Below are 21,155 nucleotides of genomic sequence, written 5' to 3' on the forward strand. Positions count from 1 at the left end.
TTCATGATTAATGCATCAGGGTGATCTATTACATTAGTAATCAAAAGCATCAAGTCACTTTTCCAACAAACATCAAAAGATTCATAATGAATTCACTCTGTTTTAGTGTAAAAATGCAAAGCTCTGACCTAGAATTGTAGGAATGTGCATCAATTCAGCACCACCATGTGTGGACAGCTCCCAAGAGTCAAAGTGAACAAGTTCAGAATGTTTCAGCAGACGTGTTGAATAACAGCTCAACAACAGAAAATCTTGCCATTATTTGGACTTTTCCTGTTGCCTAAAAGCCCAATGTTCAATGCTTGTTTGAAAACCTCTTATGAATTATAAAAAATAATGATGTGGCTAATCTGTTTCTTTTTAATGGAGAAAAAAAAAACATGCAATTAACATGCCCTTTATTTTGACAGGAAGGTATTGCACATTGTTATTATTTTCAGGAGTCTGACTGCATCAGCATTTTTCGGAACCAAATAACCATTTCCAAGAAACACCAGTGCACACAAATAAATGTACTAATTCAGTAAATTCACACAAAGTTCTGCCATGCTATATTTGTTGTTCTGAGTAGTGGCTGAATCCTGGCAGCCACATTTTTTTCCCCCTCAGGATGCAAGTCTATTTAAAGCAAAAGCAATCGTTTTCATCCCTTTTTCTTGGATGACTTAAGTAGAGTGGTCTTAAGCTCCTGGGTAAGAGGCAGGCGCCACATTGGAGATCAATGGTCATGGAAACAGACTCACACTTGCACCACGTCCACCCTCACCTCCCCTTCCCCTACAGACTGAGTCATGATTGTAAAGGCAACTCTAAAGCAAGCGGGCATCCGGATGGGAGTGTGGGTGGACGCGAGGATGCACAGATGTGCCCATGATTTTCAGGTCTAATTGAGCCTCTTGTGTTACTTTCAACACCACAGCAATGTGTATTCCCATATTCAACTTTACCCTGTGACAAATACTAATTAACACCCAGTGCCAACAAAAAACACTTTAGGGGATCTGAAGGCAATGTCAGGGTGAGGAAGGCACATAAATCTGGATAACCGCACTGGTAAGCAGGACCAGTGAACTCACCAGATGTGAAGGCAAAGCTGCCACGGAGAACAAAGACAGGAAAAAATAATGTTTTCCATAATGTCAGCCAAACTGCACCATTCACTGTGATTTGGGGCTTTAATTACTGTGTTTCTCTCACATTGCGTCAAAGGAGCTAGAAATAGGCCTATTTGGGTGCAATTAAATGGAGGGAATTGAAGGGCTAAGATCCAAATGAAGACCCTTGCAAGGTCTTGATAAGATGACTAATACGGGGCTGAAAAAGTCCAGGGGGTCAAATACAGACAGGCTTATACTTCCCATCCCGCTCGACATCTAAGCCAGAATTTGTGTGACATCACATCTTACTTATCTTTTAAATAGGGGTCTAAGCTAACAATCTATCAGCTCACAGGAGCTCAAAAGGCCATCAGCTGCCCGCAATCTGCTGGCAAACTCTCATGAATAAATTACATCTCCACCACCAACATCAATTTTTACATCTTTTTTCCCACCCACCAGTTTGTTTTCCAGTCCCTGGCAAAGAATAGAGGTGGTTGAGGACTTTTTCAAAGCAGTCCGTTCCTACGGCCTAATCTCTGTCTAACACAGTACGCTAGACTAATCCGAGCATGTTTTGGAAGCCGGGGACTCTCGGCTGTATCCTTTCATGTATTTGATGCTAATACTAGCAGCCCTGCAGGCAGCTGTTGGCTCCTTCTCAAACTCCATTAGAGAGTAAAGGTCACTCTCTGGGGGCTTCCTGATGTTGGGAGAGGAACTTGCACTTCGGTCTTTGATAACATGCCTGCACATGTTATCTCGGCAAGAAGGTAATGTTTTACCTCAGTTGCCAGATGAAAGGTCGAAGGAAGTGCCGTCATTATATCACGTTCCCCACTGGCTGCGACGCATTCATACGTGAGACAGCTCTCGAGAGTTGGCACCATGGTAGACCTAGCTTTCTACCCAGCTGTGGCACTGATCTATTTCTTTGGCGTGTTTCAGGCAAACAAAGATGGCCGTGTGGATTTGCCAGACAGCGCTTCGGTTAATGTCTTCTGCCTGTTCGTGCTGATTCAGCCGTTGTGTTTGATTATAGGTGGATACACGGGGATGGCCACGTATTTGATTTCTGCATACATATCCTACAACTCCCTGCCGTGGAAAAAGCCAACAGCTGGTCAGCAGGAGGATACGGAGAAAAAAAAGAAGAAAAAGAAGACAAAGACTAATTAAGACACTCTTAATTAAGACTTCAAACAACAGCTTTGCGTAGGCGGGAACAATTTGCAAATGCGAAGCCATGTGCTAGATCTCAAGCGTTTTGCAAGATCGCTGTACTTTTAATGAAGAGGATAATGATTACTTTACTATAAAGAAAATGCTTTGCATTCCTTGCATGTGTATCTGGATGTTCATTGTTGTTTTTTCCCCCTCAGCTGTAAATTTCAACCTCTGGTCTAATGACATTTGGAAAGCAGAATCTCTGTTTACTTAAGGAGAAACAGGAAGAAGTTGTTGGGATGAGTGCTGGTCTGAGTTTGTGTCGTTGATCGACAGCATTGGATCAATGGACTGGCTTCCTCTTTAAATGCCACTTTGACAATGTAGTTACATGCCAGCCTGTAAAGACTCGCTACTAACAAAAAGAGGTAGCAATTTGGAACAAAGTGATGACTTCGATTTCTGTTCAAACGGCAAGAAAAATTTTCCCTACCTGACTTTAGCTACTCATATTTCATGTATATATTTCAAGTCTGATCAAGAATGGCTTGCTCCCTGTAAAATTCAGGCTTTGATGCACATAATTTAAAATCTGTTTGTTTTTCTTCTCTATGAATTTATGAATGTGCCAGAATGAACTGGAATTGTACGCTAAATTAAAAAGACAGATTTTTAGATGTACTTAAAAGTTTAGTATACAGAACATACTTAATATCCATAATATGTATAATATATTTTAATGCATAATAATATTTACATTTTTAAATTTCACCTGTGTATGTTGTTTTTTATTATCAATAAAAAATAAACAAGGAAAAGCACAAGCACAAGCAGTTGCAGCAAAAACCAGTTCTTGCACTGCAAATACAATTTTCACTATTTTTGTGCCAACTGCTTAGTACTTTGCACATTTTTCATATTTTTATTATATAATATAAATGTATTATATCATACATACATGCATATGTCATTTAAAACATTTAATAATAAGGTTTTTTACTATTTTCTATTTTATTATACTTGAAATAAAAAATAAAATAATAATAATAAAAAAAATCCATCTCTATGTTTTGCATCACATGATCTGGAATTAAAAAATAACTATAGATAAACTGCACATATGTGTGATGCGGTTTGGAATAAGTGTTAAGTTATAGTTTTTTTTTTTCATTGTTTTTATCCAAATCTCTCCTCCACTCTGCTCTCCTCTATCGCCATTTGTCTCTCTCCAACACTTTTTCACGCTTCGTTTTTTTTTAACTCTCAGCCTGCAGCTTTGTTTTCAGTAGAGAAGCCTCTTGCAAACTGTGTGAAAGCGGGTCATCAGCGAGCACACAGTCTAGTGCAGAGCAGAGACAACGGTCCCCCTGCGGTGAGCTCAATGAGCCCTGGCCTCTCTGCACCCAGCGATCACTGCGAAGCCACCTCTGACAGTCTCTCATTATCACCCCTCGGCAGACTCCGCAGGAAGCAGCGGTGCCCCTGAGAGCACCGGGAATGAAGACCTCCTCAGCACCGCAGCTCGAGGGGTTCAGAACCACCGCCAATGGGTGGGACTGCCAGAAAATGGCAGATGTGCCTCAGCAAGATATGCAGAGATGAATGAAAGGCTTGTGCTAATGTCTGACTGCATGTGTCATGTCTCCTCCAGAGCATATTAAGCATTTCCTGGCAAGTCTAATAGTCATAGACTATAATTTAAGCATATAATAGCTTAATAGACTAGTTTTCAACCATATTTATTTACCCATATGTCATTCCAAACTCATTTCTTTTATTCATAAATCTCAAAATGATTGACTCTTTTCCACATGAACGTGAATGGAGACTGTGCCTGCCAAGCTCTAACATGGACTACTTTCAGGATATTTCACAGGTTCTTTTATTGTTGTGACTCATATCCCAAACATTCAGAAGCCAGACAATAACTTTGTGTGACAAACAAAAAGATTTAAAGTGTCATTCACTGAAAATGTTGCCCTCTGCATTGATTCAAAAAAGGCATCATGTGGCAATATTTATTTATTTTTTAGACAATGTCTGTTTCAGTGTTAATCTCATCAACAAGTTCAGATGAAAATGTTCTTTAACAAAGGTTTTTGAATTTTGTCAATGAAAAGGATGTGCATAATACTGTTTATTAAATTAATTAAAACACTCATAATGTAAGATTTTAACCATGGAGTTTTTTTATTTGTATTTATTTATTTATTTTTTATTAATAAAAGTCTATGAAACAATTTCTGATTCGGAAATAAATGCTATCTTTATCATTACTGTATATATGTATACGACAAGAGAACGCAATGTAGATGTGGTGAAAAACTAATCAAACTAAACAGTCACTACAGCAATGCATCCCTTTTCTGCCATGTTTAAAGTTTATAGCTCACACGACTCATGAGACACCGCTCATACCCAATTTCTAACGAGGTAAGTTAGTTCACCATTCATGCCCAATTTTCTAACTCATATTTATGATACCTCCATAATTATGATTCACAAGTAACCCTGAACTAAGTTACAGGTTAGTCAGCACACTAAAACATGAATAACTAAAAATGAGGAAAATGCATAGCTAAAACTAATTCACAAGGGCAGTTTTCATGTTGCTTTTTTACAATTATGTTTAAATTAATATAAACAGATCAAATTAATAAAACCATTAAATTAGTTAAACTAAAACCAATCTATGAGTTAACCAAACACTAAATTAAAATAAATCAAATAAATCAATAAATAAATAAAAATAATGAGGAGGCTGCTTCCTATTTCATTTAATAGGGAGTGGAGGATTGGAAACACAGTGCCTAACTTGACCTACTTTAACATGGCTTCAAGAAGATTTGGTGCTTATGTTGTCATTTTGGAGCACAATAATCAGTATCCCTGTTCACTTTTATTACTGTAAATTGGCGATCTGTACATTCTTCCCTCTGTGTTACACCATGGAAAGCAAGTCACATGGGTTTGGACAGACAATATCGCATTGAGAAAGGGAGGGTGTGATGGAAGATGTTTGTGAACGGTCTAAAAGAATCCATATCATCCTACAGTCCTTCTGAGGAAAAGGAAGACAAGCACAGCCTCAGCAGTTAATGATGGTGATTTACACGTGAAATGAAGATGTATGACTGCCGTTTAAATTGCATTGGTTTCCGGAAAGCTTTATCTCCCCCTGCACTCTGTAACAACATCAGGGGCCGTTCGGCTGAGTCAGTGTTCAAACGCAATCAAGATAAAGTTGTTACAAATACATTTTTGTCACCGTTCTGTTTTGCTAAATGTTTTTGCAAGTTCAAACTTTCCACATTTTCAGAGACATCCGCTGGGAAACAGAAACCTCGATCAATCCCTACTAGAAATGTCACATCCGAGTCTTTTGTTCGTACATGACCTGAATGGCAGACTGTACATTATACTGTACATGTCATCTGTGACATGAACATGACGAAAACAGACATGAACATGTCCACATTATCATTATTAGCATCTTTTATATTTACATTTGATATTTTACACACGTGCATGAATCTGCAAAAAAAAAAAAAAAATGCAATGTTTAATATTGGATGGATAGAGGGATAGGTTCTAAATTCTAAAGTAAAACAGCTCATTCCATTCACTGTTCAGAAGAACAATGTAATTTGATTAAAAGTTGACTTGAGAAGGGAAAACTTGCAGTGCAGTAAATCATAGAAAAAAAAAACCCGAAACGTGGAAGAAAAAGTGTCTATTGTTGAAACGGATCGAAGAATAGTCAGAATGGCAACGATCCAGCCAATCATCACCTCCAGAAAGATCAAAGATGATATATAATTACTGTACCTGTAAGTACTGTTAGAGTCAGAAGATGTTTGATCGAAGCTAAGCTGTGAGCAAGAAGCACCACTGTTGAAAAAAAGACGTGCAAAATCTGTTCAAATAGCCAAGGAACACATCAACTGGCCCAAAGAGAAATAGTGTAATATTCTGTCTACTGATGAGAGTAAAATTGTTCTTTTTGGATCTAGTGGACATCGACAGTATGTCAGACGACCCTCAGAAACTGAAATCAAGCCTCAGTACACTGTGAAGACTATGAAGCATGATCATGTTATGGGGATGTTTTTCATACTACGGTGTTGGGCCTATTTATCGTGTACCAGTTATCATGGATCAGTTTGAATACATTATACTACATACATCAAGTATAAATATAATTGCATGAATAATTACTCCGTTATTGTCCTCTTGCATTATTGGCAACCTCTTTTCCTGTTAAGCTCTGTAAAGCTGCTTTAAATTTTGATTGTGTGGTGAAATGTGCACTGACAGGTTCACGCGATTCACCCCTGCCGTAGTGTGCTGTGTGTGATGACAGCAAGCCGGTGAATCTAAACAGACAGATCATATCTTCAGGGTCATCACAGACAGGAAACAAGGAAGGAACTCAACCGTGATTCTATCTCAGAGATAAACAGCAAGAAAACAGCACAAGAGATTGAGAATTAACTCCTGCCATTGGTGAAAAGGAAATAAAAACACCAAAAATATTTCAGAATTTTTCATTTATTTTTCTGGAGGAACGCTTGAACTGTTATTAAATAAAACCTGTACAGTATATACAGTCAGATATTTTACACCCAGTTTGGTTGCATGCACATGTAACAAAAAGAAAGAAACTCTGTACAATCATTTACATTCCTTGGGAGGAGTCAATGCGATAAAAGGCACCTGTAACCTTTTTTGGTGTGTATATATACACGCCCCGATGCACTTCACCTGCTCCTGGAGATCAATAAACAGTCAACTTCACTTGGTGTTACAGCAGAATGGCTCTAAAATGACTGATTGGTCTATCAAGCCTTTAATTTTAGCCTCTTTTTCTCTATTACTTAAATGCCTTTTCTAATCTGCGTATTAATTGCCTACCTGGGTTGCCAGGTAACTAAAAAGGACCCCATTGAAACACTTTTTTTCTTCTTCCCCAAAACAGGGATTTAACAGCAGCATTTCGCAACGGCATAAGAGTGAGGTAAGACGTGAGGTGTACTGCAGTGTGGCCCTGCGATTCAGGCCAGGAGAGACAGAGAGGGGCATAAGGCAGCTGGGGCACCAGTAGCAACCTGCTTACTTTTGGCATCACAGAGAGGCAAAGCCACAAGTTAGCACTACGCTGATCAATAGACAGGTGTCAACAGAAAAGCTTTCCTTTGAGATTCTATACAGATGTAGAAGCTTATACAGCATGATAAATGCCATGCATCACTGGCCTAGAATATAAAATATAAGCACCGTAATGCTACAACACTAAACGTACCACTGGTAAACTACTGCTGTGAAGCTGAATGCATAAGAAAGATAAACCCCAGAAGCTTCAGATAATGTACATTGAAAGTTAAGACCGACTTTTAGCTGAGTGCCAGGAATTGCAGGCCACTGAATGGCATGGCTGTAAAAAGTGTCAGTTTAAGGTGTATTTAAGGTTTAACTGTCAATCTCAGAAGCAGACCCAATGAAGAAATAAGTGAGGCTGAAATTTTCAGTGTTGTTATGGAATTGAATTTGCAAACAAATTTCACAGTCTTTAAGTCCTAGCAATACCAAGCACATTCTAACAAGCTCTCTTCCCAAGAATTTTACAGTTGTACCAAAAATGTTTCAAAATTCTATTCAAAGCAATGCTTTTTCATTTCAAAAATGAAATGAGTTAAAGACGCACAGTCTTTTGTAAACTCACTAATGAGGGGCACTTATTAAAACAGGTTGACCCTGTGATAGTATGCATTAACAGAATAGCATACTGTACAAACATGGAACCTCATTCACTGAAACAAACAGAAACTGTACGGAAAATAATTGTGTAAATTCTTGCGTTATGTACTGTAAACTGCAACTACGCAATAAATTCAAAAACATTTTTACGAACAACATTTCGCAGAAATTCATTTAACTCTTGTTTTTTGAATGAGGCCTGTTGTTTGTTTCGTTTAAACATGACACCAGTATAAATGCACAATATTACAAAAGTGATCCAATGGGAGGTAACATAGGACAATTATTTAGTGATGATTTAAATCAAACTTTGGCAACACGTTTGACGCTGTACATTTTGATCTCACTTTAAGAACAGAACACACAGACCAAATAAGAAAAAAAAAAAGATGCAAGATGGTATAAAGCAAAATTTCACAGTTTTGAAAACAAATGTTCTTTGAAGTAGATGCTCTGATCATTATTTAATAAATATGGCCTTATTTTAAAAGACTTCACAGAAAAGTGTTATATATATATATATATATATATATATACACAACTGTATTATTCCATTCCAAAAGACAAAAATGTATCATTTGGTAAAAAACTGCTTATATTGTTAATAGTTCTACATTCTAGAATCATAAACCCAAATATAATCGCAACGATGATGACATACCGGCTTAATGATGGTGCAGTACACACACACTCCATCTACTATTACATTTAAAGAGATATATATAGTGCCAACCACTGGTAGAAACATATTAACCTAAAGGTTAAGGAAGCCCATACTGCATTCTTCCTTATGAATATTTATGTATGTATATGAGCTTTACAGTATGCAAATGACTTCAGCCTAAAACTCATCCTTAGAAATATATAACCACTGTATAGTAGCTTTAAATGACTGACAGCTGCTTTCACATTGTCTTCAAAAAAGGGGAAAATCTAAATCAAAAAGGGTAACTTGCAAATTTTTTAAAATCTCTTTTTGTAGCTAGGGAATCCTGCTGCACTTGATGTGTGATTATCCATTCTGTGGGTCCTTCATCAGATAAACCACATCTCTCGTCTGTAAATAAGAGTTTCCTGCTTACAGCAGCTCGTATATGCGGCTGAATTCAGGTGGTGAATTGCCAAGGGCCATCCAAAAAATGTTGTGCAGATAAGAGTGATAGATATGTTTCATTAAAAAAGACTGTAAATCTAGGAAAGCCTGAGAAGGGAACAGCGCGTGGCACAGCAAGATTGATGCCGTTAAAATAAACAAAGCTGCATGTGTTCTAGCAAAACAAGCTCGCTGACGCCCACGAACCCCCATCAGGCATGTCGTATCCTCCAATGCAGAGGAGGCTGCTTCCTATTTCATTTAATACGGAGTGAAGGATTGGAAAACACGGTGCCCAACTTGACCTACTTTAACACTGCTGTCTTTAACATGCTTGATGCATGTTCAAAAGTGTGATAGTGGAGAAACAACGATGGCTGATGTTCATTTTCCACCATTTTACATCTTATTATGGTGTCCTAAAGGGGTAAATTGTGTGAAAATGTACATTACAGACCAAAAGTTTGGACACAGCTTCTCATTCAAAGAGTTTTCTTTATTTTCATGACTATGAAAATTGTAGAGTCACACTGAAGGCATCAAGGGCTATTTGAGCAAGAAGGAGAGTGATGGGGTGCTGCGCCAGATGACCTGGCCTCCACAGTCACCGGACCTGAACCCAATCGAGATGGTTTAGGGGTGAGCTGGACCGCAGACAGAAGGCAAAAGGGCCAACAAGTGCTAAGCATCTCTCGGGGAACTCCTTCAAGACTGTTGGAAGACCATTTCAGGTGACTACCTCTTGAAGCTCATCAAGAGAATGCCAAGAGTGTGCAAAGCAGTAATCAAAGCAAAAGGTGGCTACTTTGAAGAACCTACAATATGACATATTTTCAGTTGTTTCACACTTTTTTGTTATGTATATAATTCCACATGTGTTAATTCATAGTTTTGATGCCTTCAGTGTGACTCTACAATTTTCATAGTCATGAAAATAAAGAAAACTCTTTGAATGAGAAGATGTATAGTAATATAGGAAATATAGGAAAACTAATGGGCAAAACAAAATGACTCAATTTTCATCCAACATTCCAGCATTAGATTGTCCGAAATTTGTACCAGGACTGTGTCCAGCACCATGAAACTGGTTCCTTTCTCCTAAGGGGATCGCTGCCTTTCAGTCAGATGTTTGAGCCTGAGGTAACAACTAATTCTGCCTATGACTGTCTGCTAGTGTCACTAAACTCAATCCCCTGATGAGTTAGGCTTATTACATAGGCAGACTGCAAAATGCCCACTCAGCAGACTCTCAATACCGCTTTACACTTCTGAGACCTCTAGCCACACATCTAGAAGATAATAAAGCTGGAGTCCTGACATCTGCAAGAAACCAGAACCAGTGAAGGTTTAACATACAAAATCTCATTTTAAACCTGAGGTAGAAAACATAAAATTCACAGCAGGATGGAGCGGATGAGTTTAAAAGAAAAGGAAGTGTATCAGAAGAGGGCTGTACGATGCTTGGCTGCGGTTTAGGGGAGTTTAAAGAAGCCATTAGTTATCTGAAATGTTCAGAGGAAGGCATTGAAAAACATTGTGGTCCATTATATTGCACAATGTTTCAAGGGAATGTGGGACTGCCTCTGCTCATTCTTAGTAAACACAAAAGGTGCCAATCTTCTGGATACTGAGAAAAAGTGATTCAGTGTCTGATACTACATCGAAACTAAAGTCATATGGCTCTCTAGGAATTACAAAAAAGTCTTTGAAGTGACTCCATTTCATGATAAATATTCAGAAGTAAACTCAGCAGCTACAGACGAAGTCACCTCTAGGACAGGAAGTGCAGAAGGACACTTCACTGTACAGATAATACAGTTCAGGCATCACCAGAATGGCACCATAAAAACATCCAGAAGAAAGCATTCAGCAGTTCCATATGCAGTACACATACGATCATTGGATCGTATTCCTCAGGACCGACTCCGTTTTCAACTTTGCACCATCTCCATGAAACTGGCCTTCTGGAGAGAGAAGGCTGACCCATGGACTCATCGCCAAGGTCGGTTTCAGACACCTAAAGCTGTGGTGTCCAATTAGCCGACAGCCCAAAAAGGCTCCACTGATAGAACCTTTCCAACTGGAGGATCGTCACCTTTTCTTCCCCATCTTCGGATTCCAGATCTTTACTCTCATGTCACTGTGGGATGGAAGAAACAAAAAAAAAGGAGACATAAAATGAGAGGTGGAGGAGATGCACAAGGCCAGTAATCAGAAGGACAGACACACTCGGTTGTCTGAATTTTCAGACACATCACAGTAGCTCCTCACATTGAAGAGATGGCACAAACATCAAAACCAAGAGTTCACAAAGCGAAGCACCACAGTCCCCGCTCCTCTCACCAATTAGGTGCATGCACCGCTTTATCCCAATAAAAATCAAAACCCCGCTGTGTGAACCAGCCGAGAGAACCGCATGCTCGCATCTTAACGAACACACTCGATCTCTGAAGAAAAAGATCGCAGTGGGATGCAAATGCATGGGTCATTAGGTTGGGATAAAGTTCAAAATAAGTTCTTCAATAAAAAAAAAAAAAAAAAAAACCTAAACAAAAAAATGAATTCACCTGAAAAGCAAAATTGTATAAGATGAGAAAATTATTAGTAGAAAAAAAAAAAAAAAGTAAAAAAAAATTAGGGTAAGTTTTTCCTAACCTAATGGTTTTTCTGTTTTATGCATAATAAATTATACGCAATTTTATGTGGTTTGCGCAAGAAGGTTTTAGCCCAAAATTCTAGGTCTTGCAGTAGGAAAAGCACATCAGTTTTATAGTAACTTATGACCACTTCTAAACCGTAATAATGAAATGGATCCCAGTGAAACAGCACCAAGTCTTGCGGGGCATTGAGGTAGGATGTATCTTGTGGTTCCTAGACCTTAACTAGAACCAATTAAACAGATTTACACCACTGGTGTTGAATGCAATTAATAGTTGCAATAGGCTTTTAATGCTCTCTAAAAGATGGCCACTTGAGTGCATTGAAATGGAAAAAAAATAACTATGCATAGAGTCTTATTTGTAAAATTTTCCTTTACTGGCCCGAAGTGAAAGAGCTAAAGGAAAGTTATGTGGAATCAAACACCTGAAAAGAAGTTGGCCTATGAAATGAAACTGTGCGCATCATCTCTCTGCTTCCAGCTCTCTCATACAAAGAAAGATGATATACAATTGACAGAGTGAGAAATAATTGACAACAACAAAATACCACAGTTGAGCTGTGTAGTTTATTCTCAGACCCTCTGTGGCTCACGTCCCCTCAAGCACATTCGAAACACCACCGCTCGGCTTGTCTTTAACCTTCAGGAACTGTCACACCTTTGCTCAAGTATCTGCACTGACTGCCAGGAGCTGCCAGAATCAATTCCTGTTTGTAAATGTCCTGGTCAACCGCTAAACCTGGATTAACTGGCCTTACATGTCCCTACTGTACCTTCTTAATAGCACAGAGAAATCATTTAAAGAATCTGAATTTAAATGAATCAATGAAAAAAAAATAATAATAGCAAAGAAATAGTAGCAAAAGAAATCTCTTTTAATATATATATGAATATATATATATATATATGAATATATATATATATATATATATATATATATATATATATAGAATATATTTTATATAAAAAAAATATATATTTTATATATATTGTTGTATTTCTTAACCAATGACTCATTTTAAACATTCATCAATTAATAAGCAAAATGACTTGTATATAATTAACTGATGGGTTCGTTTATAATGTAATTTGTTTGGAAATAGTCATTATCAGTCACATTATCTGTGACAGACTGGGTAGTAAATTTTCAGTCAAGCTCTAATTTTATCTGTCAGTAGAATATTGTAGACCTTTTACTAAAATTTACACCACACACACTTCTGCAGAAACAGCTCCTTCAGTGTTGCAGGTTCTTGTTTTTTCATTCCACTTTTTCAATGTAAAGATGACATCAGATACTGCTGATCTTCGCGCTTGATTTAATGAACAAGATCTCATGAATTACTCTGCTGGAAAAGTTCATTCTCTCTCATGTATTTATCCTGGTCTATTTTACATTTTTTGGAGGGACTTTAAACATTTATTTTCTCCCTTTTTCCACACATTTATACCAATTTTTCAAATATTCAGTTGAAATGTTTGCACACTTTCTGAATGCAAACACACAGCTGAGCCTGATTATATCATGAAGCTACAAAATTGCTAAAAACAATATTCTTTCAAATATTCAAATGTCACCTTGCAAAGCTCGGCAAACCCTGCAACTAGGCTTTCCTCAGAAACAGTTATTTTAGCACCCTGGTCAGCATTTGTTTCCAAATAGGCTCAATGCAACTTCGCAAGTTGCGAAGTAACCAGCCAATCAGATCACAGCTTGAGGTTTTGGAAGATTCTTGCCACTTCTATGTGCTGCAACATGCATCAGATAATCTGAACAGGCTGAAATGACCACTTTTATGTGATAAGTATGTTTATGTTAGAAGAGTTACAGCTAAGGACATCGAGAGAAAGGACAGTACCAGAGGGAACCGGGCAGGAGGTGGTTAGTGGAGGCTCAGGGGAGGCTGGTCGTCCGGCCCTTGATGGCCAGGACCCGACGGGGCAGACAGGGCGTGAGCCCGGGGACATAACTCCACAACTTCACCCGACAGTCACTGTGGTTATGAAGCCCCACAGCACAGAGGGAAGAGATAAGAGCGAGAGAAAGACAGTTGAAAGAACAGGAGAGCCTTGTTAGAGGCACATTAATGAAGAACAGTCAAACAATCCCACAATCCCTGCCCACACCATCTTTTCTACAAACAGGCACCCCCAAAATGCACAAAAGTAGGTCTTAAAAACATATTAGTCTGACTGAACTTTTTTAAGTAGCCTACTGCCTGGAAAAAGACGTCAGAAGAAAGTAAGAGACTGAACAGAAATAGACAAGCAAGTCATAACAGACTCATTGAGATGATGACCCATTTAGAGCCTTTGGAGAGCCAAATAACTGGTTATATTATTATTATAGTTAAGACCTGTTCTTCTATAGGATGTGAAAATGTTCTTTATGCATGCTTGTTTTCCCAAGGCACCTATGAACTTTTCTTCTAATTTAGAGATGGGAAGTATGACCTGCAAACAGGTTCTTTCATCTTTCTTTTACATCATACATTCATGTGGCAAATACAGCCATTTATTACCACTGTTCGATTAAGATGAATTGATGCATTTATAGCATTTTTGCATATCTGCGTGTTCCAGTTGAGTTTTTAACTCCTACCATAATTGTATAGGTTTCATTTTTGTGACGTATGCAGGACTTCAATCATTTAGTCTGCTTAATGGTCGCACCTGCAAACTTCTGTTCATCTGCAGTTTTTGATTGCAATGCCCACAACTCAGAATTCAACCAGCAATCAATGCATAGATCCAAGTCATTAACCAATATTGTATTTATTTACTTTGTTTTTGATAAGCCTTTGCACTCATATTCAACTCATAATATGGAAGAAACGATCTGCCTCTACTTCAATTTCACTGCAACTTTAAGCTATCCTATATATATATATATATATATATATATATATATATATATACATACACACACACACACTCACACACACAAACAAACTGTCCAGCCTGATTTGCAAACCTGTACATTAAGAAAAAATTTAAATAAAGATGGAACCAAATAATTTCCCCATGAATCATGCATCACTAGTAATTTATTATTTCTGATGCACGTACCTGGAGGCGGTAAAGATCTGTTTGGAATTAGTGCAGATGGCATTGATAGGGCTGTCATGACCCTTAATCTCTCCGATGGGCGTGAAGTTGTCCACGTTCCACACCTTGAGCATCCCCCCCCGGCAGGCGCTGAGGAGCATGGGCCGCCCGGGAACAAACGCCAGAGCACACACCCAATCCTTGTGTGCGTTTGGGATTTGCTGCGGAGAAACAAGCATCGTTCTAGTTTTAGAACACCTCCGATCTACAAACTGCACCATTTTCGGTGTCAGTCTTATCTGTGGAACAAATAGTGTGTACCTCTAACCCTTACTATAAGCAAAACTTAGTAGTAAAGCACCAGTAATAACAAAACTACAAATGAGTTCGACAAACAAGTCCAATTTAAATTGAAAAACATAATGAAAAGATATATCCTATGAAAGAAATAAGACATTCATGAAGCTCTAAACATTTCTACCAAGTTCTGCTGCTGATCTCGCCAACAGGCCTGTAGGGAAGCAGATGAAAATTCTCATAAAAGAGAGCAACCAAAGCACATTATTTTGGCAAGTTGTGCAATCCAAGATTGCAGGCAAGTAAGCAAAGTGTGTTTAGATAAACTTGCTGTTAATACATTGCTAACTGCACTGGGATATAAACGTCTTCCTTTTGAGGGAGAGAGATAGCGTCTGCTGTCAGTCACTTAAAATATAAAGATTTGGATGTGCACATACAGCTGTGATCTGACTGAACCCAGATATATGCATTTCATAGAATAAATCTGCATAATGAAAATAAAGATTGATATCAAATCAAGAATTAAATCAAGAAGTCTTTCACCTACAACTGACAAAAAAAACTGGAAATGTTTACAGCTATAAGATCTCCATTCATCATCACACATTGATTTTCCTGGGGATATATGTGCTTGATTTTGGATTTCAGCATCAAAATGTGCTAAAATTATGACTATTATAATAAAATATACCTGTGGTATGAATAATTCATATTTCCTTGATATGCAGGAGACTCATTTTGTTAAACGCATTTTTACATCATTTTATAATAGTCTTCCATTATTTTTGACCTTTTAGTTCTAGTTTATGTGAACCTTCTTCCCCCATCCACCATGTGACATTATGACATCATACATTAACAAAAGACTAAAAGATGCTTACATGCAGTATTAATCTTCTCAATCTTTTCATTTTTCTAAATGAGTCTACTCCACCAAACTACTGTTATAAGCATGAGCCCCGTCAGACTGGTCGTGGAGGAGGTGTTGCAACAATATATAGTGATATTCTCAATGTTACCCAGAAAACAGGATACAGGTTTAACTCTTTTGAAATACTTCTGCTAAATGTTACACTGTCAGACATGCAAAAGAAATCTAATGTATCTCTTGCTCTGGCTACTGTGTATAGACCACCAGGGCCGTATACAGAATTCCTAAAAGAATTTGCAGATTTCCTCTCAGACCTTCTAGTTACAGTTGATAAGGCGCTAATCATGGGAGATTTTAATATTCACGTTGATAATGCAAATGATACATTAGGACTTGCGTTTACTGACCTAATAAACTCCTTTGGAGTCAAGCAAAATGTCACCGGGCCCACTCATCGTTTTAATCATACACTAGATCTAATTATATCGCATGGAATCGATCTTACTGCTATAGATATTGTACCCCAATGTGATGATATTACAGACCATTTCCTTGTATCGTGCATGCTGCGTATAACTGATATTAACTATATGTCTCAGCGTTACCGTCTGGGCAGAACTATTGTTCCAGCCACCAAAGACAGATTCGCAAATAACCTGCCTGATCTATCTCAACTGCTATTTGTACCCAAAAATAAACATGAATTAGACGAAATTACTGGCAACATGGGCACTATTTTCTCTAATACATTAGAAGCTGTTGCCCCCATCAAATTGAAAAAGGTTAGAGAAAAACGTACTGTGCCATGGTATAACAGTAATACTCACTCTCTCAAGAAAGTAACTCGTAGTCTTGAACGCAAATGGAGAAAAACTAACTTGGAAGTTTTTAAAATTGCATGGAAAAACAGTATGTCCAGGTATAGACAGGCTCTAAAAACTGCTAGGGCAGAGCATATCCACAAACTCATTGAAAATAACCAAAACAATCCAAGGTTTTTATTTAGCACAGTGGCTAAATTAACAAATTACCAGACGCCACCTGATTCAAATATTCCACCAACGTTAAATAGTAATGACTTTATGAATTTCTTCACTGATAAAATAGATAACATTAGAAATACAATAGCGAATGTAGATTCTACAGCGTCTAACACTTCAGTTTCATCCATCGCACCCAAAGATAAACTGCAGTGCTTTACAAATATAGGACAGGAAGAGCTAAATAAACTTATCACTGTATCTAAACCAACAACATGTTTATTAGATCCTGTACCCACTAAATTACTAAAAGAGCTGTTACCTGTAGCCGAAGAACCGCTTCTCAATATCATTAACTCGTCGTTATCTTTAGGTCACGTCCCAAAACCATTCAAGCTGGCGGTTATCAAGCCTCTTATTAAGAAACCAAAACTAGATCCTAGTGTACTGGCAAATTATAGGCCTATTTCAAATCTTCCATTTATGTCTAAAATTTTAGAAAAAGTTGTGTCTGCTCAATTGAGCACCTTCCTGCATAAAAATGATCTGTATGAAGAATTTCAGTCAGGTTTTAGGCCCCACCATAGCACAGAAACTGCACTTGTTAAAATTACAAATGACCTGCTTCTTGCGTCAGATCAAGGCTGCATCTCATTTCTAGTCTTACTTGATCTTAGTGCTGCGTTCGACACCATAGATCATGACATACTCATAGATCGATTACAAAACTATACAGGTATTCAAGGGCAGGCTCTAAGATGGTTTAGATCCTACCTGTCCGATCGCTACCATTTTGTTTACTTAAATGGGGTGTCATCTCATTTATCATCAGTAAAATATGGAGTGCCACAAGGATCCGTCCTAGGTCCCCTTCTATTTTCAATATACATGTTGCCCCTTGGTAATATTATTAGAAAATACGGAATTAGCTTCCACTGTTATGCTGATGATACTCAGCTATATATTTCAACGAGACCAGATGAAACTTCCCAATTATCTAAGCTAACAGAGTGTGTTAAAAATGTAAAAGATTGGATGACAAATAATTTTCTCCAATTAAATTCGGATAAGACAGAGATATTAATTATTGGACCAAAAAACACCACACAGAATCTTGTAGATTACAATCTGCAACTAGACGGATGTACTGTTACTTCCTCTACAGTCAGAAATCTGGGTGTTATATTGGACAGCAATTTGTCTTTTGAAAATCATATTTCCAATGTTACAAAAAACGCATTCTTCCATCTTAGAAACATTGCCAAGCTACGAAACATGTTATCTGTTTCTGATGCAGAAAAGCTAGTTCATGCTTTCATGACCTCTAGACTGGACTATTGTAATGGACTTCTAGGTGGTTGTCCTGCTTCGTCAATAAACAAGCTACAGGTAGTCCAAAATGCAGCAGCTAGAGTCCTTACCAGGTCAAGAAAATATGATCATATTACCCCTATTTTACAGTCTCTGCACTGGCTACCTATTAAGTTCCGTATCAGTTACAAATTATCATTACTTACCTATAAGGCCCTAAATGGTTTAGCTCCTGCGTACCTAACTAGCCTTCTACCACGCTACAACCCATCACGCACCCTAAGGTCACAAAACGCTGGACTTTTGGTAGTTCCTAGGATAGCAAAGTCCACTAAAGGAGGTAGAGCTTTTTCACATTTGGCTCCCAAACTCTGGAATAGCCTTCCTGATAATGTTCGGGGTTCAGACACACTCTCTCTGTTTAAATCTAGATTAAAAACGCATCTCTTTCGCCAAGCATTCGAATAATGTATCTCTTAAATTGTGAGTGTAGTTGCATCTGCATTTTTATTCTTTAGGTTGGGTTAAACCAATTTTACTTTGTTGGATCAGCAGCTATGCTAATGATGTCTCTATTTGTTTCTATGTTTTGCCACGGGATGTACTAGGATTTACACAAGCTCCAGTCTGGATCCAGAACACCTGAGAAGAGATGATGCTGACCCTCAGAGGACCCCAGATGATGCTAACCTTGAATCAACAAACAGAACTAACAATTATTGCTACATGTGTGACTGCATCCTATAATTACTATTAATTAATAATATTGATAGTTCATCATCTAGCTGACTACGTCTTGTATTATTATTATTATTAATTTTATTTTTCTAAAATCCTGTCAAACATGCACAAACTACTAGCTACTACTAAATATTGTAGAAACATAATTTTCTGTAAAGTTGCTTTGTAACGATTTGTATTGTAAAAAGCGCTATACAAATAAACTTGAATTGAATAAACTTGAATTTTTACCTGAATAAGTTCATGCTGTCCCAGATCCCATTTCTTAATGCCATTGTCACGGGAACCACTGAACAGTACGTTGCCATGTACAGCAAGGCACTCAATCCCATCGTAATGAGGGGGCTCGAAGTTATGAGCTGGTCCGATGTTACCCTGGGTTCCCTCCGTAACATCGAATATCTACAATAAAGGGGTAATGAATTGAGAATGTTTTTTGACATATACTGCATACTGTATGCTGCAAATTTCAGAACTCAAACCTCTCTTGTTAGTTCAAAAAAACATTTGATTGAAACCAAGCTGCCAAAACAACTTTTATCTATAGGTTTTTATTATGCATTAGAGATGAATACATTGGCACAAGACTGCAGTATGACTGTTTTGATATGTAAGGACTTATGTGGTCAGCCGTTCTGTCTCAAAATCATTTACTCCATGGGAAAATCAGTAAATCAAGCCATTGAGTCATGTGCACATTAGTAGCATGTAAAACAACAGATATTGGGATTAAATATATACAGAAAACGAACAAAGAAATATCTCTTTATAAGCACTGGAGTTGTCGATCACTTTAGTTGAGCACAGTTCTGCTCTCTCACAAAATCTGCATAATGAAACTCAAATTTGCATTGCGTCAGCCTTTTTTTTTGGTTATGATGAGAACATTGACAAGAGTATGTGAGTCAGCACTGATCAAAACTCCTAGAGAATTCATGCATTCAAAGCTAACTACCATTCCCAGCGCTGTTGAAATGAAACTTTGATGGAGTAAATGTATTGTAAACATAACATTTTCATATGATTAGCTGACTGCAAATGCATAAATCACATGCATGATACTTATTTCATATGCAAAGATGTGGCAATTGTTTAAACCATTGTCAAAAACAAGGTAATTTACTTCTAAACTATAACTGCTTTTGATGTAAATATTTTCTTAAATTATAAGCACAACATTGCACTCAATGTCAAATCTGTATCCTAGCTGACTACATGAAGAAAAGAGACCTATAAAAAAAGGGAAATAAAGAAAAATGGTTAAATGTACCTTAACGTAATGGTCTTTGGATCCAGTGATCACCTGATCCTTGCCCCCTCCAGAATAACCCACTGTAAGACACATGACTGACCCAGTGTGTCCGGTCAGCTTCCCAGTGGCCTGCATTCTGCACACACAGAATATAACAGAATATACTCTGTACAGCCATTTCACTTGGTAGGTTTATTAATTCATCAATAAATGACCATCTATAAATGCTAATACCAGTTGCACTCGACTTAAGAATGAACTATGCACCTGTTGAGGTCCCATGTGCGGACAGTGTTGCCTGCAGCAGCGTACAGCACAGATCCAGAGGGATTGAGGGCGATCTGGTTGATCTGGTACTCGCCCTGAGCTGTAGTGATAGTGCGATTAGTTGTACTAGCACAGGCATCGCCTGAGACCACCTGACCCGATGACCTAAAGATGGACGTGTTGAAATGAAATTTAATGTTAAACATAAAACTAGATTCATTCAGATGCTACGGCTAAATGCTAATTTCATACATTGAAAAGATACTCACGTGAACGTCCGGACACACTTGGCAGAATCACGAATGTCCCAAACTTTGATATACAAAGTAGAAACTGTGAAGACCAGGCCGGAGTTGCTGCAGTATTTGACAGACACAACGTTGTTAGGATGTCCTCTCAGGGTCACGATTTCCTGTCCAGTCACCATGTTCCACATCTTGCAGGTACGATCTGAATTACAGGTATTACATTTTTTTATGATGCTCTATGCCAGTCAAATGCATCCTTCAGCCTCAAGTAACAAGTGCACTTTAGGCAAATTGGCAAAAGGTTAGACCTGCTTAAAATGTTATACACTTTCAATTTAATTAAGTTTAGAATTTAATTTTATCA

The 21,155-nt window shown here is 37.8% G+C and overlaps 1 protein-coding gene and 1 long non-coding RNA gene across 6 annotated transcripts in view; one reads left to right on the forward strand and one right to left on the reverse strand.

Moving 5' to 3' along the window:
- The first annotated feature begins 7,910 nt into the window (after positions 1-7,910).
- LOC132118986 (uncharacterized) lies at positions 7,911-8,117 on the forward strand. Its single transcript, XR_009426087.1, has 2 exons — positions 7,911-8,026; positions 8,088-8,117. It is a non-coding gene; the product is annotated as an uncharacterized LOC132118986 (long non-coding RNA).
- Positions 8,118-11,023: 2,906 nt separating this feature from the next.
- The window catches only part of LOC132119276 (kinesin-like protein KIF21B), a 79,906-nt gene continuing 69,774 nt past the window's right edge, over positions 11,024-21,155 (reverse strand). For 4 of the 5 annotated variants that reach the window (XM_059529103.1, XM_059529101.1, XM_059529102.1 and 1 more), the window contains 7 exons: positions 20,813-20,993; positions 20,544-20,708; positions 20,295-20,412; positions 19,256-19,426; positions 14,843-15,042; positions 13,633-13,767; positions 11,024-11,254 (listed from right to left, as the gene is read on the reverse strand). In XM_059529103.1, the coding sequence (XP_059385086.1) occupies positions 13,668-13,767; positions 14,843-15,042; positions 19,256-19,426; positions 20,295-20,412; positions 20,544-20,708; positions 20,813-20,993 (935 nt within the window). In that variant the 3' untranslated portion in view covers positions 11,024-11,254; positions 13,633-13,667. The remainder of the gene's footprint in view (positions 11,255-13,632; positions 13,768-14,842; positions 15,043-19,255; positions 19,427-20,294; positions 20,413-20,543; positions 20,709-20,812; positions 20,994-21,155) is intronic. The other variant, XM_059529104.1, reaches the window with a different exon arrangement.

Source organism: Carassius carassius, chromosome 38, assembly GCF_963082965.1.
Source record: "Carassius carassius chromosome 38, fCarCar2.1, whole genome shotgun sequence".
NCBI lineage: Eukaryota > Metazoa > Chordata > Actinopteri > Cypriniformes > Cyprinidae > Carassius > Carassius carassius.